At 40.0% G+C, this 23,292-nt stretch overlaps 1 protein-coding gene across 5 annotated transcripts in view; it reads right to left on the reverse strand.

Moving 5' to 3' along the window:
- Positions 1-23,292, reverse strand: part of LOC126198697 (phosphatidylinositol phosphatase PTPRQ-like) — a 485,978-nt gene that overhangs the window by 86,800 nt on the left and 375,886 nt on the right. For all 5 annotated transcript variants that reach the window (XM_049935195.1, XM_049935196.1, XM_049935193.1 and 2 more), the window contains one exon: positions 11,043-11,165. In XM_049935195.1, coding sequence (XP_049791152.1) covers positions 11,043-11,165 — 123 coding nt within the window. The remainder of the gene's footprint in view (positions 1-11,042; positions 11,166-23,292) is intronic.

The following is a 23,292-nucleotide window of genomic DNA, read 5'->3' on the forward strand; positions in this document are numbered from 1 at the left end:
AGAAGAGCATTAAGTTTGTCTGGTCTGCAGAGTGTCATTGGAATTTTGAGTCCCTCAAGCAGTGTTTATGCTCTGCTGCCTTCTTTTGTGCCATGTAAACTTTTAACCCTGGACTGTGATGTGTCCCAGTATGGTACTGGTGCAGTGCTATCCCATAAAAATCCAGATGGCACCAAACAGCCTGTGCATAGATAATTAATTATTCAAAAGTGGAAGAGGAAGTGCTAGTTGTTAATTTTGAAGGGTATGGGATGTGGTTCCTCCTTATGACTGACCACAAGCCACAAGCTACTCAATTTCTTATTTTGTTCCAATCTATCTGGCAGCACACCCCACCAATTGCACAGGTGGGCCCTCTTTCTCAGTAACTATTGATATGATGGCATTCATTAACATTCAACTGCACAGTATACCAACATTGCTGGACTCTTGTGGCTATTGGTGGGGTCTGATCTGGCATTCAGTCAGCAATAGACTTTTCTGTTCATGCTGAATGATGCCTTGCATCAAAACCCATTGGATTTTTGACTGACAGCATGAGAGATAGCAACTGCCATGGCTGGTGACCAGCTTTTCTGGAAAATCATTTTATCAGTCCTGATGAGATGGTCAGAGCACATGTCTTTGGGTGCATATCCAGCATGGTGTACGTTTTTTCTCATATGTGATTGACTCCATTGCACCCATACAAACTCTAGTTACTGCACACAGCACACTAGGGTATGACTCATATCAACACACTGGCATGACATGATGCTTACTGGCCTGCAATCAATTGTGACACTGAATATCTGGTGTAGGCTTGCAGGGCTTGTGCACAGAATCAGGCTGCACCACCATTTCAGTTTTATTCCTGGTTGGTCCTGGAACATCCTTGGGACAAGGTACACATCAATATTGCAGGTCTGTTTTTGGTCAGCATGTGACAGTTGGCGGTCTATGCATGGTATAATTTTTTGTACACAGCCAAGCTGACCTCCACATCTTTGACTGCCACTGCTCGCACATTGTTGGTAATTTTGCCATTGAAGGGCCTCTAATAATGGAAGGCAATTTGTGTCACAAGAGTTTGAAGACTTATGCATTTGTAAAGGTATCTGGCATCTGACTGCCACCCCATTTTATCCAGCTTGTAACTTAGAGATGGAGCACTTCATGTGTAAATTCAAGACCCAAGTGAAGAAGTCAGTGTTTGCCTCTTACTGTGATGATATGTTGTTGAGTTTTCTAGCTACCCATCTGGCAACAGCAGTCAATAGGTGTAGTCTGGGGGAACATTTTCATGGACCCAGGCCATGAGGTCTCCTGCATTTGTTACACCCTGAGTAGCCTGCCGTGGACCACAGTAGCCTGCTGTGTTTATTCTCAGGGCTGCCATTTGTTGCAATCCTTTGGCTAGCAGCAGAGGTAGCTGCCAGGTATCATGGTGGGTCACAGAGATTGGCAGTTGTTTGTGGTTGATGTCAGAAGGGAGTAGGTGACCCATCATGGAAATCAGTTGCACTTGTGCCATTTTGGGGCATCACCACTGTGGTCTTCTGGTGTGTCAGGTGCCAGGATTGGTCTCATTGTTCTGGGTGTGGACTCCCACTTGCAACAGCATGCTTCCCTTATGCTGACTCCCCTCATCCTCTGTCATCGGCAGCCTTAGGCTGCAGTGAGGCTTGCACCTCCACCTGCTGATGTGGAGCCTCTGGATTTTGATCCACCATCCTCCTTCTCCTCCTTTTCCTCCTCCTCTACCCCCTCCTCCTCCTCCTCCTCCTCCTCCTCCTCCTCCTCCTCTCTTCCTCCCCATCCCAGTGACTGATGGAGGTGGCCGCATCTCCTCTGCTGCTGATGTTCCTCCCACTGCCTGAGCCTCTATGCCCTTCTGATGAAACTGACAGTGTCTGTTTTGCCACCTTTTGTGGTTGATCTGCTACCAGGTTCTCCTGTGGCCTCCGCAGTTCTGCACTGGAGGTCATGGCCCAAGCTTGGCCTCTTTTGGCCCTGCAGCCTTTTCAGGAGAAAGGGATTTAGTATCCCTGCCAGTGGACATCACAATGGAGGCTGTTGAGGTGGAATGAGCAGTGCTGCACAACAATGTGGAAACTTGCCATAGAGGGGGCACGTGGTGCTGATGGAGCTGTTTACCTGTAGATGGCAGTAAGCTTAGCAGGCCAGTGCTTATGCTGAGTTCACTACCCCACATCTCACTTTGCACAGCATGCTGAGTGTTGTTGCTGAGAGCTCAACTGACAGCCGCCTGTGCCAGCTGTGTACCGAGTTTTCCCTTTGTATGTCTCTGCGAGGGTTCAGACATTCTACTTCCCATAGATTCACTCACATGGTGAGTTTTCATTTAATCTTATGGGGTTCTGTTCCTCTGTTATTATTGAACCACCATTGGCCCATGATGTACCAATATCTACAGTGTAGTATAGTGGCACTGTCACACCAGTGTGGGGTTTCTTCCCATTTGAGTTGCATGTGGAGCACAATAAGAATAACTGCTTATATGCCTTTTTGAATGCAGTAATTAGTTTAACCTTGTCTCAACAGTCTCTATGGCACAAAACATGCGAGGCTCTAGTATATTCTTAGATTCTTTTGTACAGAATGGTTCTTCAGACGTAGTAAGTAGGCTTCTGTGAGATAGCTGGCATCTTAAAACAAGAAGAAAACTGTACCTGTCAGTCATAAACAGTTATGATGTTGATACTACAGCTCTGTACAAGACTCACAGCAAGATATTAATGATATAATACTGACATAAAAGCAAATGCATTACAGAAAAATGATAATCACGTCAAACAACAAAATAAACACAGTGTGAGATATAATGAAGGAGACTGGATCAACCAGACATGAGGAAGAGCTGATAACACTGAGAGTAAATGCAAAACTTTTTAACAAGCAGCTCACAACTGTTACCAAAAAGATGGTGTTGTCAGATTCAGTAGATGCTGCCATGGAGTAGCTCAGACCAGACATTACAGATAACTTCGCTAATATGAGTATGACCTTCACTATACCAGTAGAAGTAAATGCACCATAAAATCTTTAAAATCTAAATATTCTAGTGGTTACAATGAAATATCAACAAAGTTAATGAAAGAGTGTGCTTCTGAGCTTGGTAACATATGAAGTGATCTGTTTAACCAGCCGTTTATCAGAGGAACCTTCCTATAGGGTTTTGATATTGAGAAGGCTACCTACACGTACAACAAGAATGTATTTAATTCACCAGACAAAATGTTGATAAGGCAAAACATTATGGTCACTGCCCATTAAGATGTTGGGTGCCATCTGGTGGCACTGGGGGCGCGTGACACAGTAACAAAAGTATGTAAGTGGAGCAAACATGGATGAGGGATCACCCTAGTGAAGATATGGGCTGCAAATGGGGAAATCCACTGAGATAAGTGACTTTGACAAAGGGAAGATCATTATAATGTACGGCCTGTGAACAAGTATCTTGAAACCAGTGAAGCTAGTCAAATATTTATGTGCTACTGTTATCAGCCTCTATGGAAAGATGTAGAAGGGCAGCGAAACTATCTACAGGGGCTTAATTGTAGGACATCCAGAAATCTTCACAAAAAGTGGATTTCAGAGGCCTGCCTGCTCTGTAAAGTAGGATATATGGTGATTTGTGTCATCTCTGCCAAAAGAGCACAATGATGGGGCTCACACAAGTCTTTCAGAGCACACCATTCATCGTATATTGTTGAACTTGGAGCTCCACAGCAGACCACTCCTACTTGTTCACATGTCAACCCAATGACATTGTCAATCATGACTGCAATGGGCATGGGACCACCAAGCTTCAACTGTCAATCAATGGACACCTGTCAGCTCTTTGGGTGAATCACATTTTTGCTAACTAGGTCAATGGTCATCTTCACAAACGCTGTCATCAAGATGAACGGCAGCTTGAAACACGTAGTACACCAGGGACACTAGCTAGTGGGAGCAGTATTATACAATGGGAGACACCCTGCTTGCGAAAAGCTAATCTAATCTAATGGGACCTTTGGTAGTAATCAATGACATGCTAACAGCTGTGAACCACCTGCACCCCTTCATGCTTGATGTCTTCCCCGATGGTGATGTCATCTTTCAGCAGTATAATTGCCCATGTATTGGAGCCAAGCTACAACCAGTCTTGGTGACCAAAATTGCCTGATGTAAATCCTATGGTACCCATCTGGGTCACTATCGGGCACCATCACCACATATGCAAATCAGCAGCCTATTACTTACACAAACTACGTGAACAGTGCATAGACATCTAATGCCAAATACCTCCACAAGCCTGCCAATAAACTGTCTGATCCCTGATACACAGAATCAGTTATGTATTTTGTTCCAGAGTCAGATAAAGAAGTTACTAAGCATACGGTCATAATGTTTTGGCTCGTCAATGTATATTAGAAGCTATTGGTATATTTTGTGAACTGTCAAAGACATTTGAATGTGCAAATCACATCATCATTTTAAATAAATTTTAAATAAATTGGAATACTATGGTGTAATAGGAAATGTTGCAAAATGGATGAAATCTTGTATCTCTTACAGGAAACAAAGGATGTCAATATCAAAGAAGTGGATTAAGCTTTCAGGCATCATCCAAATGGGAACTATTATATGTGTCCCAAATGGTTTCAAATTAGAGCAATTTTTTTTCTTGCTTACATCAATGACCTTTACTCTGTAACATTACCAGATGACAAATCTATTTTGTTTGCAGATGACACAAGCATTACACTAAGTAGCAAATCAAGTACAGTCTTAGAAAGATTGGTTAAAGAAAATTTCATGCACATTAATAAATAGTTCCTAGCCAATGCTTTATCAGTAAACTTGGAAATAACATACTACATGCAGTTTAGAGCTTGTGAGAGGCTTCCCATCAGTATATGCCTAAAACATGGAAACAAACAATAGAAGAAGTTGACAATGTTAAATTCTTGGGATTACACCTTGACAATAAATTCATCTGGGAGGAGCAGAATACAGAACTACCGAATCACCTACAAAATCTATATTTACAATGTGAATGTTTTTAGACAAAGCTGATAAAAAAAATCTAGAATATTATGCTTACTTTCATTTCATAACATCATTGTTTTTTAAGGTAACTCACCAAGCCAGGCTAAAGTTTTCTGGCTCCAAAATTATGTAATAAGAATTATTTGCAGTGTGAACTCAAGAACATACTGTAGAGGCCTGGTTATGGAACTGGGGATACCAAGTACTGCTTCCTAATATATTTACTCCTTAATGAAATTTGTCATTAACAATATATCTCTTTTTTAAACCAATAGCTCAGTTCATGTAATTAATACTAGAAATAAGAACAACCTTAATAAATATTTATTTAAAGTTACCTACTTTGGTCCAGAAAGATGTCTGTTATTCAGGAACATACATTTTATAAAACTAGCCAGCAGCCAAAAATCTGAACTACAAATAAAGTTCAGTATAAATGCAGCATAAAGGATTTATTGATGACCAACTTCATCTACACCATTGATGAATTTCTTGTAGAACCAACTGATATGTATATGTCACTAAGAATACCAAATAACGCAAATATTAGTACAGTCTGATTTCTGTACAAATTAAGTACTGTGATGAAATCATTTTAAATAAGTGTTGTAAAATGATCATTCTGTTCAATGATGCATGACTACAATAGCCTAAAAATTATCATTTGCACCTCAGTGAATTGAACATTTATATGTTTTGTGACAAATTATTTATTAGCATTTAAATGAAAAAATGTATGGACGTATTTCACATTCATGAGGACAATTTGCCTTGGGATGTGTGGAAAGTACATTAGCAAATTTCTTTGTAAATATTAATTGTGTATTCTTGTTCTTCTGACATGTTTTTCATCATGATATCCTCACTCTCAATCTATTGGAACAAAAAGTATGTCTAACCTAATCTAATTTAATCCACTCTATCTTTAATTGTCTATCAGTTCAGATTTTTCAGTATTTCTGTTATGTTCTCTTGTCAGTCAAACAAACCTGTCACAATTCATGTTGCCATTCTTTGTGTATATATTCAGTGCCTCCAGTTAGTCATATTTAGCATGGGTCATATAAACTTGAGTAACATATGGTAGGTTGCACAATGTTTTGCAAACAATCTCCTTTGTAGATTTATTGTGTTTTCCCAGTAGAACACCAGTGAAATGAAGCTTACCCTCTGCTTTATCAACAGCTGAGCATATGGGTATCCCTGCAGTTATTACATCTAGGTATTTGTATGAGTTTGATGATTCCAATCATGACTCACTGTTATTTTAATCACAGTTTTTTTCTGTGTGAAGAGCATAATTTCATATTTCTGAATGTTTAAAGAAAGTTGTTAATATTTGCATGACTTTGAAATTTTTATCACATTATGACAGAATATTTGTGCAGCTTCTTTCAGACAGTACTTTATTATAGACACCTGCATCATCTCTCTAAACACCCTAGGTTACTATTAATATTGACTGCCATATCATTACTATATGACAGGAACAGCCAACACACATTTCTGGGGCACGTCTTTCCATGCTAATGTGTATTAATAGAGTTTGTTTTTGACCTTAATGTCACATTCCTGCTCCGCACTATTTTTTTGGAAAAGACAAATATCAGTATGTTAACAATAAAGCATCTTATTGAAAACATAACATTTTCTGTGAACATTTGGCAAAATAGTAGTATTATTTCTAATGGTTCTCTGCTGTATGTACTAAGAGCTAACACCAGATAATATAAAATCCTTTTATATTCTGTAAATACTATACTTATACACTGAATTAAAAATAAAGGTGAATGGATATTCACACAAGGTTCCTTTTCTTAAAATCACCTTTTGCAGAAATTTTGTATATGTGGCTGAACTTATGTGCTTCTGGGGTATTAGTTTTCTGATTAAGGCATTTCGAAAAACCTAACACTTTCTAGTTCTTATTTTTGACCATCTGGCTAGACTATTTTTATAGTTTGTGGAATTCAGTGAAGATTATTTAACTTTATCTGCTCAATCTTGACAAAAATTTAATGATTGCTAATTTGCCTTGAACAGTCTGTCAGACATTTTCAAATATTTTGTTAGTGTTTTTTCAGTAAAAGAACTGTTCCTATTTTTTTTATTTCTGTACTTATATTATACAAGGTGCTATACAAAATTTTTGGAACTGGTACTGTCATCTGTTGAAAACCTTACCTTTGGACTAATGGTCACCATCACCCTTGAAGTAGTTCCCATCCACAAGTACACACCGGTCACATTGCTTCTGCCACTGGTCAAATGTTTTCTGGAAGTCCTGTCTTTTGAGGGTGTTTATCACCATGAGCAATAGAAGAACACTCCATACAAGACATTTTATGAGTCTCTTTCTGAGTTCTCTGTCCAGACCGCTGCAGAAGATTCTCCTTTTCTTATAAAACGCCTCTTTTGCCATTGCTATCCTTGTTTTAATTTCTGTGGTGCACTTCCAGTCAGTGTCTATCCTGCTTCCAAGATACTTAAAATTTTGCACCTGTTCTAGTGTTTCTCCATTCAGCACAATTTCTGGACATGGTGGAAGATGGAAAGAATAAGTTGGATGGACAGAGTAAAAAATGAAGAGGTACTGAGAAGAGTGGGAGAGAAAAGACAGTTACTAGATGTAATAAAGATAAGAAAAAGAAATTGGATTGGGCATATATTAAGAAAGAATGACAGACTGATAAAAACAGTTTTAGAAGGTTATGTAGAAGGGAAAAGGAAGAGATTCCAGATACTGGATGACATGATGGACAGTACAACATACAGCAGCCTTAAGAAGGAAGCAATGGATCGCAGAAAATGGAGAGGCAAAGGACTTGCTAATATAGCAGATAACTGATGATGATCACCATGAGCAATGCTTCTCTAGAGTGTCAAACTGATGATTTCAACTTGAGTTTCAGGTTTGGAAATAGTGTGAAGTCACAACATGCAAAATCTGGTGAGTATGGTGGGTGGGGTACAACCACCATGTTGTTTTTTGCCAAAAAGGTCCTGGTGAGCTAGGACATGTGGCAGGGTGCATTGTCGTGAAGCAGCATCCAGTCCCCTTGACACCAAAGTTTGGGCTGATGTCACCACACGTTTTCACGGAACCATCACAAAACATCACAGTAGTATGCAGAATTCACTGTTTAGTTTTGGTGGGATGAATTCTTTGTGATCTTCGATGTCTGTACTGTCAGCCTTGAACCAAGCATGCCACTCAAACACACATGATCTGTCCCCCAAACACTTGTTGAATCATTGCAAGGGTTGCTGTAGCACTTTTCCCAAGATTCGCAGAGAACGTGATACACATGCGCTGTTCTGTTCGCAGATGCATCATAAAATTGCGACACACCAAACACAGAGTGTTACAGAAATCACTGTGGACACACAACATGTCCTCCCAGCTGAACGCCACTCGGCACACTGACTCATCAGATGTGCAGCTCTCACCACATATTGGTGCAAAGATCTACTATTCCTACTTTCCAGCACCAGTCTCAAAAATTTTGTATTCCACCTCATATGCAATAATGGCAAAATTAGTACGAGGGTAATCCCAAAAGTAAGGTCTCCTATTTTTTTTATAAGTACATAGACCTGTTATTTTTACAATGGTTTACATCAATTTACTGCTTGAACATTTAGCTATTTTTTGACATAATGATCATTTCTGTTGATGCATTTTTGTAGACACTGTGGTAGCTTTTGTATGCCCAAGTCATACCAGCTCGCTGCCATGCTGTTCAGAAAGTTATGAACCTCTTCTTTCACCTCGTCATCAGAGCTGAATTGCTTTCCGGCCAAATGTTCTTTTGACCTAGGGAACAGGTGATAGTCACTTGGTGCCAAGTCAGGACTATGGGTTGGGTGGATGATTATGTTCCACTGACACTGTTGCAGGAGAGCAACATTTTGCCAAGAGATGTGTGGGTGAGCGTTGTCATGGAGAATATGTATACCCTTGTTCAACATTCCTCTTCTCCGGTTCTGAATTGCCTGTTTGAGTTTTTTCAGAGTCTCACAGTAACTGTCACTGTTGATTGTAGTCCCAGCAATTCAGCTCTGATGATGAGGTGAAAGAAGAGGTTCATAACTTTCTTAACAGCATGATGGCTAGGTGGTATGACATGGGCATACAAAAACTGCCACAGAATCTACAAAAATGCATCGATAGAAATGGTGATAATGTTGTAAAATAGCTAAATGTTCAAGCTGTAAACTGATGTAAACCATTGTAGAAATAAACGGGTCTATGTACTTATAAAAAAATAGGAGACCTTAGTTTTGGGATTACCCTTGTATCTTCTGAGAATGCATATGAACATTGTGACACAAACCTTGGTTATGATTCTGAAATGCAATATTTTTATGAAATTGCTCCACCATAATTTGATCATTACAGTCAGATAACCATTTAACCATGTACATCACTGAAGACAGCTGGTCATCAACAACTCTAGACATTGTTGATCAGTACAACAGTAATGGAAATTCCTGGATGGAGCATTATGTAATATAAGGGAAAGGCGACCACTCACCTATAGTATGTCAATGCATAGAGGACAGTGGTACATGACAAAAGCATTAATCACAGTAGCTTTTGAGCACTATCTCTTTTTCCAGCAATAGTACACACATTCACACACACAACCACATAAGCACCCAAATGTACAATCCTGTGTAAATGGTTACTCTTGTGTATGTGTTTGTGTGTCTGCGTTGTTGTATGTGTCAATGTGTATACTATTGCTGAAAAAAGAGCTAGGGCTCAAGATGAATTGTGAATGCTGTTTTCTCTTATGTGTTACTGAGCTCCATGCATTGATATTTTATAGTTGAGTGAACGTCTCGTTATTGATCAGTTCTGTTCTTAAGTTCTCTTGTAACTTTATGTGGGATAAGTAGTTTCAACCAAATCACAGAATGAAAACAGCAGTTGTAGAATGTAATGAAAAAAATATTTGCAATACTTAGATAGTAAGTGTGTAGGTTGGGTTAATTTGTATCATTTTAACGACTTCATTATTCCAAATCACTGAACAATGTCACATAAACCTGAAATAACATAAATTATAATAGATGTAAGAAGAAGGATTGATTTTATCAGAAAGAAAATTCATCTGAGAACTCGAAAGAATTTAAAAGATGGCTTGAGTCACCTAAAAATAACAAACTGCTGTTGTTTGGTGCAACACCCACTTCATTACTTACACTAGACATAGGATTTTTATAAGATTCAGAATTTCAGGAAATTAGTTTCACGTGGAGGTTCCTAAACTGGTAGCAACAGGTGACACAAAAAACATTCAGCTTTCAGGAAGTGCATCCCAAAATGGTATATTAAAACTGTGTGCCAGACTGGGACTTGAACCCAGAACATTGCATTTTGTGGACACTGCTCTTACTATTTGAGCTGCACAGGCATGACTCAAAATTTGCCCTCATAGCTGCATGTCAGACGTTCCTCTCTCCTGCTTCCAAGGGTTCTAGGCTTGAGTCCCTGTCCAGCACACAGTTTTAATCTGCTAGGAAGTTTCACATATTAACTATTTTTGCTTTTACATGTTTTCTACATCCTTAAGAATCTCCTCACTACCTGCAAGTCACAACTGTACACAGAAATTTTGCACATGCACATATTTTGTTGCTTGCTAGTGCAACAGCCCACCTTACAAATTTGTATCCTTTTTCAGAGTTCCCAAAGTATCATATACACATAAAGGTACATTCTCTCAGGGTTGTGCACCAACTGGAGTGGAAAGTTCTTTTGGGTGAAGCAGCTGAAGAATATAACAAGTGAGGAAAGGAAGCAAAGTATATGCAAGGGCTAAGAGAGTTAGAGGAAGCAGGAGGGGCGGCGGGGGGAGGGGGGATGTGACAGCAGAGAGAGCTTATACTGTTGCAACAGCAATAGGGTGCTGCACATGGCGAAAGACTTGCATCACATATGTGATATTACAGCTAGCTAGTAATTATACAACAATAATATGAAAGTCATGATTTACCTTCTCCAGCATGATTGTACGGGATGTATATATAGAGAATTGTAGCTCTATTGAACATTTAACACTGATCTCACCATATTTTGCTGTTTCTCTTAAGTTTGGATAATACTGATGACATTTAACCTAAAAAAGAGATCTATTGGTTATTACAAGTAAGTACTTGACAGACATATTAAGATAAATATTGAAACAAATGAAGTCTATGATATAGCATATAGTTTGTATTACAGTGATCAGAAAGTGTAAAATGGCAGAAAGATATTCTATAATAAAGTTAAGCATGTCTGTACCAAGGGATCAGAAGTTCTCTAAAGTGAAATACAACTGAAAATATTATGTGGATTGTATATAAGAGACACACATAGTCTGTCAATGAAAAATTATCCCTAAACCATTCATTTCTTCAGAATCAAACTTAATATTCACTGAGTTTATATGCAGGGTGTTTCAGGAGAATTTGTGAACATTATTTTATCCATTTTGGCTAGAGAACACCATAGTTATTTTCATAAATTACACTGTAGCAAATACTACAACAAGCCACAAGTTTTTTTGAAGTGATTTTGTTGTACCATTAGTAGTTTTGGGTCTGAGGCCATCATCAGACCAGTCACATTGATTTCTTTGCTAGTTTTACATTTGTGTCATAAAGTATAACAAATATTTTGTGATTACATAGTTTTACACTTATCTTTGTAAACACTAGAACTTTGTTATGTTTTAGGATGCAAATATAAAACCTTCTGTAAACTATGCAATCACAAAAACTTTGTTATATTTTAGGACACAAATGTAAAACTTGCAAAGAAATCAACACTACCATTTTATGATGGGCTCAGCCACAAAACTAGTAATGGTACAATAAAATCATTTCAAAAAAACATTTGGTTGTTTGCAGTATTTCCTATAGTGTAATTAGTAACTATGTTAGGTGGTGGTAGTATAGGCTAACTCAGAGAAACATTCCACATAACATGTGTCCAATTTCTATGGCAGCAGAGATACAGCTGTTAGAAAGTTACCCAAACACTCACAGAAAAGGCAAACAACTGTTCAAAGTCAGTTTCCATCAATTCCACATTCAACTTCAATGCATTTTTGAATTTTTTAAAGTGTCCTTTAAATGTTCCTGCCTGCCATTCAACACCTCCTCTACGTGATAGGTAGCAACCCATCTTATTTTGTATTGTTGCTACTCTGTGCTTCATTTTCCACTGTTTGGTTCTACCACCTCATAAAATATTTATTACCCCTAAAACACACTGAATAAATGAAGGCAATTTAAATGGCCCTCTATACTGAAACTAGTAAATACCTAACATTACCCAAAAGTAACAGAAGAAAATTTGAAGTTTAAAATGATCTGATTGTTGCTTAATTGGTCTCTTCACTGACTGGTCTAAGGGGATGGATTTAATTTGGTCAACTAGTGAAACCATGGTTTATTTTCTTCATTTAATGACATAAATTAAACTAAAACAAGTACAAAATCCCATATTAGATCCCCTCTGGTACCACATTTCTTACAACTTCATTGTAAGGCCATGTCACTGGTGATTAGGCTCAAATGCACAGGAATGGGTTTACAAACTAGCTGTATTTATAAAAGTCCCTAACGCTGGACAGGTCGTGTCTTTTGTTTGCACACAGATTATGCACATAGAGGAGTTATGGAACTGCTATCAATTCAGCATCTGTAGATTAGCAGCTGATCTTTCATAACAGATATAGCAATGTCTGCTGGTCTGTGCTCTTTTTTGTGGATCGTCAACTATCAAACAGCTTCATCACTAATTGAAAACTGATAATGAATGCTTGGCATCCAACTCTGTTCATAAAAAAGTTGCAGTGTGCAAGTGACACTGTATACTATGTACAATATTCTACCTATTTGCTATTCCTCCATGATATATTACTAAAATTATACCAGTATACTAAACCACCATCATAAATATTATTGTCCACTCTACTGCAGAGAACAGCCATGTTTATTTTGTCAGTCAGAGGTGATATATGGTTGGGATGTCACCACCGAGATCCCACTGCCCCACCATGTCCTCTCCCTCCCATAGAGCAGAGCACTGGAGAAGTGGAAGCATTGTACATTGAGAGAAGGTGAGGTGTCGGTGTTGATCTGTGGTGGGGCAACAGCTGCAGTAATGCCAGAGATCGTGTAGTCTCTGAGGAGGGCAGAGGGGGTGTCCATAGTAGGATTTAGCAGGTATTGGTGCACTGCCATCAGTAGCAGCCTTGGTAGTGGGCATTGAGGGTGGAGTAGCCAATGGTGTAGTTCTATTCTCGCCTAGGACAGCCATACCATAAGTCAGGGCAGATATGATGAGGGAGCCCTTGGTAGTGAGTTGGGACATCAGTTCTGCCATGTCCATGTCAGCCAGTATAGGCAAGGTGTGGTGGCAATGATGCAAAATCATGTTGGCCCCGGACCTCTTGTCTTCATAATGCATGAAGATGACCAAATTTCATTGACGAGCATCACAGATATATCCTAGGGTAGGAAGTGGAAGAGATTGAGCTGCAGTGTGAAAGGGTAAAAGACTGTTGGTCGGGTGCAGGGCTAAATGGCAGGTATGAAGATCATTCTGCAACATACCAAGCTGGCTTCAGTCTATTAACAGATACTCTCAATTGTTTGCTGCCAGTCATGATGTCAAATGTGTTCATGCCAAGAGTAATTACTTTATGAGGGTCTGTATATGGCAGGTGCAGGGCTGGTCTCAAAGTTGGTGGAGGGGGGGGGGGGGGGGTGGAGAGGAGGGTATATGCAGGTTCTGTATGTGGTGTCTGATACAGGCAATGAAATCTGACAGGTCATGGTTATTGGGAAATGTAGCCTGTATTGACATTATCAGCAGGAAGAGATAATGTCTTGTCATACAGGATCTCGGCTAAAGATGATTCAAGATCTTTGTTATGGATGGTGTGGACACTAAGCAACAACCAGAGAAGATCTTTCAATGAGACTGTTTGACTGCAGATGACACGCAGTGGTATGGAAAAGGTGGCAGCCACAAATATGACACAGTTCATTCAATATTGTCTGCCCTGGTTGGCAGTGAGTGACAAAGAGCAGCTGAAATGTGTGATCCACTTGTTGACAAAAACTTTGGCAACAGTCTCAGTGGATATATCATCAGTAGGTGCGGCCTTGACCCACCACATAACTCCATAAATCAGTGAAACAATGTAATGCTGTCCATCTGAGACTGGAATTGGTCCTATTATGTCCATGTGCATTTGTTGGAACCTCCCCTTAGGGATCGGAAATTTGTCAAGGGGGCGCTGAGTGTGGTGACCTGTTTTGCTCTCTTAGCATGGGATGCACGTTATGGTCCATGTGACACAGTCTTTCCACATTTGGTGCCACATGAATCATTCTGTCGCTAAATTTACAGAGGGCCATACCCCAGGGTGTCCAAGATCATCGATGAGATCAAAGATTTGTTTTTGAAAAGTTTTCAGGGTGAGTGGTCAAAAAATGGTTAAAATGGCTCTGAGCACTATGGGACTCAACTGCTGTGGCCATTAGTCCCCTAGAACATAGAACTACTTAAACCTAACTAACCTAAGGACATCACACACATCCATGCCCGAGGCAGGATTCGAACCTGCGACCGTAGCAGTCACACGGTTCCGGACTGCGCGCCTAGAACCGCGAGACCACCGCGGCCGGCAGGTGAGTGGTCAAACCCAGTCACAGGACACATCACACCAAACTGGTTTGGTGAAGCCAGGAAGGGTAAGTTGCTCAAGTTTGAGGCCTGTGTCTGGGTCATGAAGTAGGTTCTGTTCATCTTGATGTGAGTCTTGCACATTGGCAATCTGCTCATGATTGAGCCGAGCAGAAGAAGATGTGATCTGCGACAAGTCATCTGTGAGAATTTTGTCAGCATTTTTGACATAGCACATGTCAGTTGTGAACTGTGAAATGAAATTAAGGTATCAAAAATGCCTGGGGGAGGGGCCCTCAGGCTGGATGCATATTGTGTCAGCCAGGGATGGAGATCCATGTAAGCTAAGATGTCTGCCCTCCACCACTTCTGGAAAGTATTGACCAGCCTCTAGATGGTGAGTAGCTCACAGTCAAAGGCTGACCACTTCCATCTTGCGTCTGAAAGTTTACAAGAGAGAAACCATTGAGGCTGGGGAATGTCACTTATCTCCTGTTGAAACATGGCACTGATAGCATGGTCACTCATATCTGCTGTTATGTAAGGTGGGTGTTGGGAAATGGATGAGTCAGTGTAGCCGCATGCAGCAAGTCATCCTTGATTTTATAAAAAGCAGACTACATGAGCCCACACAAGGCAGTGCTTTCTCACAGTATTCTTCCCACACAGGACTTTGGTCAAAGGAAAGAAAATCTCAGCTGTGTGTGGAATGTGTCTCCTGTGGAAGTTTATGACGTCTAAAAATCCACCCAACATTCTGTAGGTGGAGGGTGGTGCAAGAGTCACATCTGGTTGGTCTTCTCTGGTGTTGAGTGGATGACTGAGGGATCTATGTGAAAGGAGATGAATGTCATGCACGCTTACCATAACTGACATTTGTCTGCATTAATAACGACCCCATAGGCAGCTAGTCTGTTGAGGACTTGTTGTAGGTGAGCCTCATGCTCTTCTGTAGATGGTGAGAATACAAGGACATCATCTTTGTATGCATAACAAAATGGTAGACTGAACAAAACTTCATCAAAAAAGCATTGCTATGTTTGTAAAGTGTTTTTTAGTCTGTAAGGCATGTACAAAATCTCCAAGAGTTTGAAAGACGTAGTGATCCCTGTCTTCAGTATGTCCTCTTCCACTTTGGAAATCTGCTGGAGGTATGCTGTTCTACAGTCAATAACGCTGAATAATTTGGAGCCAGCTAACATTTGAGCGATGTCCTGGTGGTTCAGGATTGGATAAATATCTATAATAATTTGGTCACTGTGTCACTGAGTCACCACATAGGCACCATGGTTTGTCTTTCTTAAAAATGAGCTTTGTAGGGGATGCCCAGGAATTGTCCGATGGGTGGATAATGCCTGCCCCCATTAGTTTGTCCATGGTGGCCTTCGCCACTCTATGTTTGTCGGAGGTATGCATTGAGATCTACACTAGACAGGCAGGCCAGGTGTAGTGTTATACAATGAACAGCACAAACTGCATGTGGTCTGATAGTAGGGTGCACGTATGTGGCCAAAAACACGCTGCGTTGTAGAGCAGGATCACTAGGCAGAGCAGTTTGAATTGAATTGAATTTTATTTGATCCTGTAAGATTACATTGTGTACAGTAAATGTACGTGTAATATAGGACATGTCAAAGTATTAAAATTCTTTATCACTTATTTTTCTACATCTTTAGCTTACATTTTTACATAACTGATAATGAGTAACAATATATACAAATTTAATGGCATAAGTATTCTGCAACACTGTAAAACTCTTTTTCAATGAGATAGTCTTTAAGTTTCTTTGTAAAGTCATTGTGAAGTACACTATCTTGCAGGGTTTTGGGCAGACTTCTTAGTAGTCTGATACCAGAGTACTGGGGTCCTTTTTCTAGCATTGCCAGTCGGTGGGGTATGCTCCGTACTTCGTTCTTCTTTCTTGTATTGCGGGTGTGTACACTAGCATTTGTAATCCAGTCCTCACTACCTTTTGTGATGTACATTATTGTTTTGTATATATACAATGATGAAAAAGTTAAGATACCTAAATTCTTGAAACAGTTTCTGCATGTTTCAGAGGTCTTTCTTCTTAAAATGGTCCTAATTGCTTTTTTTTTTTTTGTAATTTGAACACTCGTTTTGTCTCTTGTTTGTTTGAGTTTCCCCACACCGTCACTCCATACTGTAAGTATGGTTCGAAAAGTCCATGATACACTGTACACAGAAGGTTCTTGTCTGAATACTGTGATAGCTGCATCATTAAGAATATGACAGAGCTCAGTTTATTACAGACATTATTAATATGTTTTTTCCATTTCAGTTCATTATCCACAAGAATACTTAAGAATCTAGCAGATTCTACTTCTTCCAGCCTTGTTCCATCAACCTCTAAATCCATGTCTACAGCCTTTTCCTTGTTTTTAAACACTGCATACATAGTCTTTTTTAGATTTATAACCAGTTCATTTTCCAACAGCCATTGAGCTGTGACATTTGCAGATATGTATGCTCTTCTCTCAAGCTGTTCCATATTTTGGTCACTATTTAGTTTTGTCATGTCATCAGCATACAATATTTTCTTTTCTTCCTCCTCAACACCTATATCATTAACAAATACATTAAATAACAATGGCCCCATTACCGAACCCTGCGGCACTCCATATTTGATGGATTTGGTTTCTGATTGGTACGAGTTTCCTAATGATACATACTGCTTGCGGTTGCACAAGTATGATTTTATCCATTCACCTGGTTGCCCCCGAATGCCATAGTTGCTTAATTTTTGTATCAGAATTTCATGGTCAATGGTGTCAAATGCCTTTGAAAGATCCAGAAACATTGCAGAGACAACCTTTTTCTCATCTAAGGACTGTAAAATGTATTCTGTTAGACTGACAATTGCTGATTCTGTAGATTTACCCTTTCTGAAACCATGTTGTGAGGTCATGAGAATGTTATGTTTCTCCAAATAGTTAACTAATCTGGTATACATAAGCATTTCTAGGATTTTTGAGAAACCTGATATCAGTGAAACTGGTCTGTAGTTGTTGGGATCATCCTTACACCCTTTCTTGTACACTGGCACTACCTTCGTTATCTTCAGTTTTTCTGGAAAAATTGCATCTCTGAAAGAACAGTTTGCTATGTTCAGCAGTGGTCAGAATTGTGCACTGAAGTTGGATACAGCACTTCACTACTCTGTTCAGATTCCTCAAGGATAGGCTCTGAAAGTACGTAGGTGTCCTCCAAACTGACAGACATCTGGCATGGTGGTCGTGAATGTTGTAGGGCATCAAGTTTGTACTTGACAGTGTGAAGTGACGCTGCAGTATCAGTAATGTGCTGCTGAAGATCCACATTTATGCTTGTCTTGATGTCATTTTCAGTGTGTAGTAAGAATTGTTGGACATCAAAGATCAAAATTCACTGAATAATGAAGAGGTGGTAGGTGGACAGGAATGTTCAAGGAGAACTTTGCTGAGAACTCCAGTGACTGAATGCTGATCATCATGTGGTAATAATAATCTGTAGGCAAGGTCAGGAAGCAGGTGATAGTGATGCAGAATGTCTGACCCCAGGACCAGCTCGACCATCTTGCTGATGGGGAAGGTGCAATGACTCTCTGGCCCCAAGTCCAAAGTGACTGAGGCGGTGTTGGCAACCACAACGACAGTGTTTTTTGTGGCACAGAATTGGTGTGATGATAGCAAGAAAGTAGTTGGTGCTTGAGATGGTGGGAGGGGGTTGATGTCAGCGCCCATGTCGATGAGATAATAAGTTGCATCAGGTGATCGTAAACAAATAAGCGTGAGCTGTTGGAAAGACAATGTGAGGTGGTAGAAATGTGCAGGTATGCTTGATTGAGGCACCTTGTGGTTGAAGAACAGTCTGGTGCACCTACAGAAGGCCAATGTACTTGTCTGGGTAAGCACAAAGTGCTCTGCAGCTACTAGCCTCCTGTCCAAATCTACTGTGAAACCAACAGTATCACTCAGCTGTTGAAGGGGTGCAGGCTGGTGGCATTGTTCTCTGAAGTGGCATCTGTTTGTAAACAGTGTCAGGGGGGAATTTGGTCAGCTGAGGAGGTGAGCGTATCCCTTGTATCATTCAGTGATTGTTGTCTCTTGGTAATGTGAAGGTTGCACAGCGTAGTGGTGGGACGGGGTGCTGGCTGGACTGGCCAGAGTTGGCTGACCTTGAATGTGTCCTGGCTGTGCAGCGTGGAGGCAATAGTGGCAACCGGCAGTGAGTCAGGGAGGTCAGGCTGGTGCAGCAGTAGTCATTTAGCCTTGCTTGCCTCATAGCCGAGTAGGGTGAAGGCCTTGCTGATGTCAGAGTAACTGTTGACGAGAGTATGATGCTGCCCCAGGATGTGAATTCGGTCTGCAAGGTGAAGTCTGGCATCAAGGTGGTCATCCTTATGTGACACTATTGCATTCTGGATGCGTGTGGGAAGTTTCAATAGCCAAAGTGCCCAGAGCATGTGGTCAGTCATCATTATAGGATCAACCTTCATCTGTAGGTGTCACCAGAGTGAGGATGGTGGGTTGTCTCTGAGGGTTTTTTCATGCATACCTAAATGTGGTTGCCACTATGGAGAGCATGAGAAGTGCCAGAGCAGCAAAGCCATAGTTATCTCATACTTGTTGTGAGTGGGTGATGCTGGGAATAGGTCGCTGATTATGTCCACATCATTGTCGAGATGGCTGAGTAAGATGATAAACCTTGCATCATCATTGGTGATCCCTTGGGCAGACATCAAGCACTTGCATAGAGTGAAATATACTGTTGGAAGGTCAGTACAGAATAGCGACAATGCAGCAGGCTCAGTCAATCAACTCAATGCATCCAATCTCTATGAGTGTCGTATGAAAGGTCAAAAGCACATGGAGCAGCTGGCATGGATGTAATGTCAGACAGGGGTTGGCGCAATGTAGATGGGACCTGAAGCGGTCAATGCTGCAAAAGTTGAGGTCTGCAGAGCATATTAGCACTGTATGCAGAATGCATGTGAAAGGCATGAGATACAAGATATTTGGTCATGGTTAGGTTAAACATGGTACACAGCATGGGATGATTTGCTGGGATGTGTGTGACACCAGCATTCAGTGCACTGGGATACTTCTGAGCAGAATGAATGGCGCATAAATAACTGCAACATGAGACTCAGATACTGGCCATTGTAATTTGCTGTCCACACATTGAAGCAGTAGATGAGATAATGGCAGGATTATTTGACAGAGTCTATTGCTGATGCATTGGAAAGGTACTGTTATGGCATTGGTGCTGGAGAATATTATTCAAAAAGTCACTGGAAAGGTTTTGAAGACTACAGATAGGGGTGGGAGCTGGATCAGAGGAAAAACTAGGAGCACACAATGTAACACTTGTAGGATAAACAGGGTGTCATTGTTCATTACTCCACTCAGAATTGTTTCTGTCTAAATAACTGCAGTGAAGTTCCTCTAGTCCAGTCAAACATTACGAGGGGCATTTGAAAAGTCCATGCAAAGTCTGAGAGATGGCACCCCCAGCATGTATCAAGGTCATGTTTACTTAGTAGCATCTTTGGAAAAAACGCACACCAAGTTTCAGCTATATTGGTCTCTTTCTTTGTGTTTGGCATTCGTGTGAATCAAGGAAGATGAGTGATTGTCAAAAAATGGATGAATAAGAATTTCATGGGGTGATTAAACATTACTTTATGAAAGGCAAAACGCCTCAGAAGACTAAAGAGAAGCTTGATAAACAGTATGGTGACTCTGCACCTTCGATTAGAACAGTTTATAAGTGGTTTAAAAATTTTTAGAGTTGTCATATGGGCACAAGTGATGCTGAATATTCTGGATGCCCTGTGGAGGTTATGACTCCAGAGATCATTGATAAAATCCATGATATGGTGATCGATGACAGAAGAGTTGAGTTGCATGAGATTGCTAATGCTGTGGGTATCTCAGATGAGTGGGTACATAATATTTTGCATAAACATTTGGACATGAGAAAGCTATCCTCAAGATGGGTTCCATGATTGCTCACACTTGGGGGGGGGGAAACAGAATCATGTGAAGTGTTGCAAGGATTGTTTGTAGCTGTTCAGGAAGAATCTGCAGGACTTTCAAGTGCGGTTTCATCACTGTGGATGAAACATGCATACATTAATATACTCCTGAGACCAAACAACAATCTAAACAATGGGTTACCAAAGGACAAGCTGCACCAAAAAAAGGCGAAGACCATTCCTTCGGCTGGATAGGTTATGGTGACTGTCTTTTGGGATTCACAAGGGATAATCCTCATCAACTATCTGGAAAAGGGTAAAACTATTACAGGTGCATATTATTCATTGTTATTGGACCGTTTGAAAACCGAGCTGCAAGAAAAACGTCGGCAATTGGACCGCTAAAAGACCTTTCCCATCATGACAATGCACCAGCACACAGGTCAGCAGTTGTGGTCGCAAAATTAATGGAAATAGGACTCCAACTCATTTCACATCCTCCCTATTCTCCAGACTTGGCTCCCTTGGACTACTATTTGTTCCCCAATTTGAAGAAATGGCTGGCAGGACAAAGATTTTATTCAAACGAGGAGATGATTGCACCAACTAATACATATTTTGCAGACTTGGACATTCCAATTATTCGGAAGGGATCAACAAATCAGAACAGTGTTGAATAAAGTGTATAAGTCTAAAAGGACACTATGTCAAAAAATAAAAAAAAGCTTTACCCCAAACAACATAAGTAGTTTTTATTTTTGCACAGACTTTTCAAAAGCCACTACTACTTTGAAAATTGTCACATGGAATGCTCGTATCACATTATGGAATTGTTTTTGAAGTATCCTTGGCACCAACATTGATGCTGTGAGGTGATGCAGTGAGAAATGGCAACAAGTACCCAACCGGGACACAGGTTTGCACAAAATTACAATGTGGCACAGTCCATGCAGTCACCACTGTAAGAAATGCAGTACCAGTCGGAATGGTACACAAAGTGCGGTTGACAAATCCTTACTTTATATGCTGGACAGTAGTACATCATGGTCTACACCAGTCAGAGGTGCAACACCTACTAAACCATCGAAGATGTTCTTTTTCTGTCTACTGCACAGGGCAGTCACGTTTATCTAGTCAGTCAGAGGTGGTGTATGGTTGCTAAGTCACCAGAAGTCATAGAACATGTCAAAAACTATTTATAGCTAGGACAGCTTAAGACAATGACTGAACAGACAAGAAAAGAAATAAACAGTAGGGTAAAAAAGGTCTGGAGTGCTTTTGGTTAACCAAAAACCAGTGTTCCAATGTTTTTAAAGCAGAAACTTTACAATCACTGTTTATTAAGAGTTTTAACTTATAGAAGTCAAACATAAAGTGCTAATGCAAAAACCATTTACAAATTTAGTGTGACTCAGGTGGTGAGAGATACATATTCAGAATTAATAAGATAAACATGAAACCAAACAAATGGATCTGGGTGGAAGTGGACTGGAAGATGCCATTATGATTCTAATGGAACTGAAATTTTATTTATTTATTTAACCCTCTGTAGACAGTAAATATTGTATGGGTGTTGTCCAAAAGTATGTGTAAATTTATGGGAAATATTTTATGGAAAAGGAACATACAAAATTTTACATTAAGTAGTACAAAGAATAATACATAAAAAATTGTACAAAAAACTGTATAAGACAGTAATACAACTTTTTATACAAGCATACTAACAGTATTGTAACTGCATACTCTGTTTGCCCTAAGGTTTTACTTTTGTCTTCCCTAAACTGGAAGCCATTATATTCACTACAACAATTCAGTAAAGATTTTACTATACTCAACAGCTGTCCATCAGATATACAAAATTAACAGAAACTTTATGGGATTAAAGACAGTGTTTTCAATTTTGCCTTAATATAAACATTATCAAAATTATTTATTGGCCTAAATAGCCATTTACCAAGTAAAAACATTGTTCAAGTAGAAATTTTTTAAATTCTACTTTAAACCTGTTCTCATCTTCTAATTTTCTGATGTTGGTTGGGAGTATGTTGTAGAGTTTTGTACCAATACACCTCACATGCCTTTGTGTGTGTGTGTGTGTGTGTGTGTGTGTGTGTGTGTGAGTATGGAGTTCTGTGCTATTTCCACTATTATAGTTATGCAAGTCTGCATTTGTCTGAAAAATCCTGGGAGCGGAAAGACTTACCTTAGGGGGAAAAAAGGACAGGTATACACTCACGCACACGCACATATCCATCCGCACATATACAGACACAAGCAGACATATTTTTCTCACGTGGAATGTTTCCCTAAATATGGTTATAATAGAGGGAAACATTCCACGTAGGAAAAATATATCTAAAAACAAAGATGATGTGACTTACCAAATGAAAGTGCTGGCAGGTCGACAGACACACAAATGAACACAAACACACACACAAAATTCAAGCTTTCGCAACAAACTGTTGCCTCATCAGGAAAGAGGGAAGGACAGGGAAAGACGAAAGGATGTGTGTTTTAAGGGAGAAGGTAAGGAGTCATTCCAATCCCGGGAGCGGAAAGACTTACCTTAGGGGGAAAAAGG

This window comes from Schistocerca nitens, chromosome 8 (assembly GCF_023898315.1).
Source record: "Schistocerca nitens isolate TAMUIC-IGC-003100 chromosome 8, iqSchNite1.1, whole genome shotgun sequence".
NCBI lineage: Eukaryota > Metazoa > Arthropoda > Insecta > Orthoptera > Acrididae > Schistocerca > Schistocerca nitens.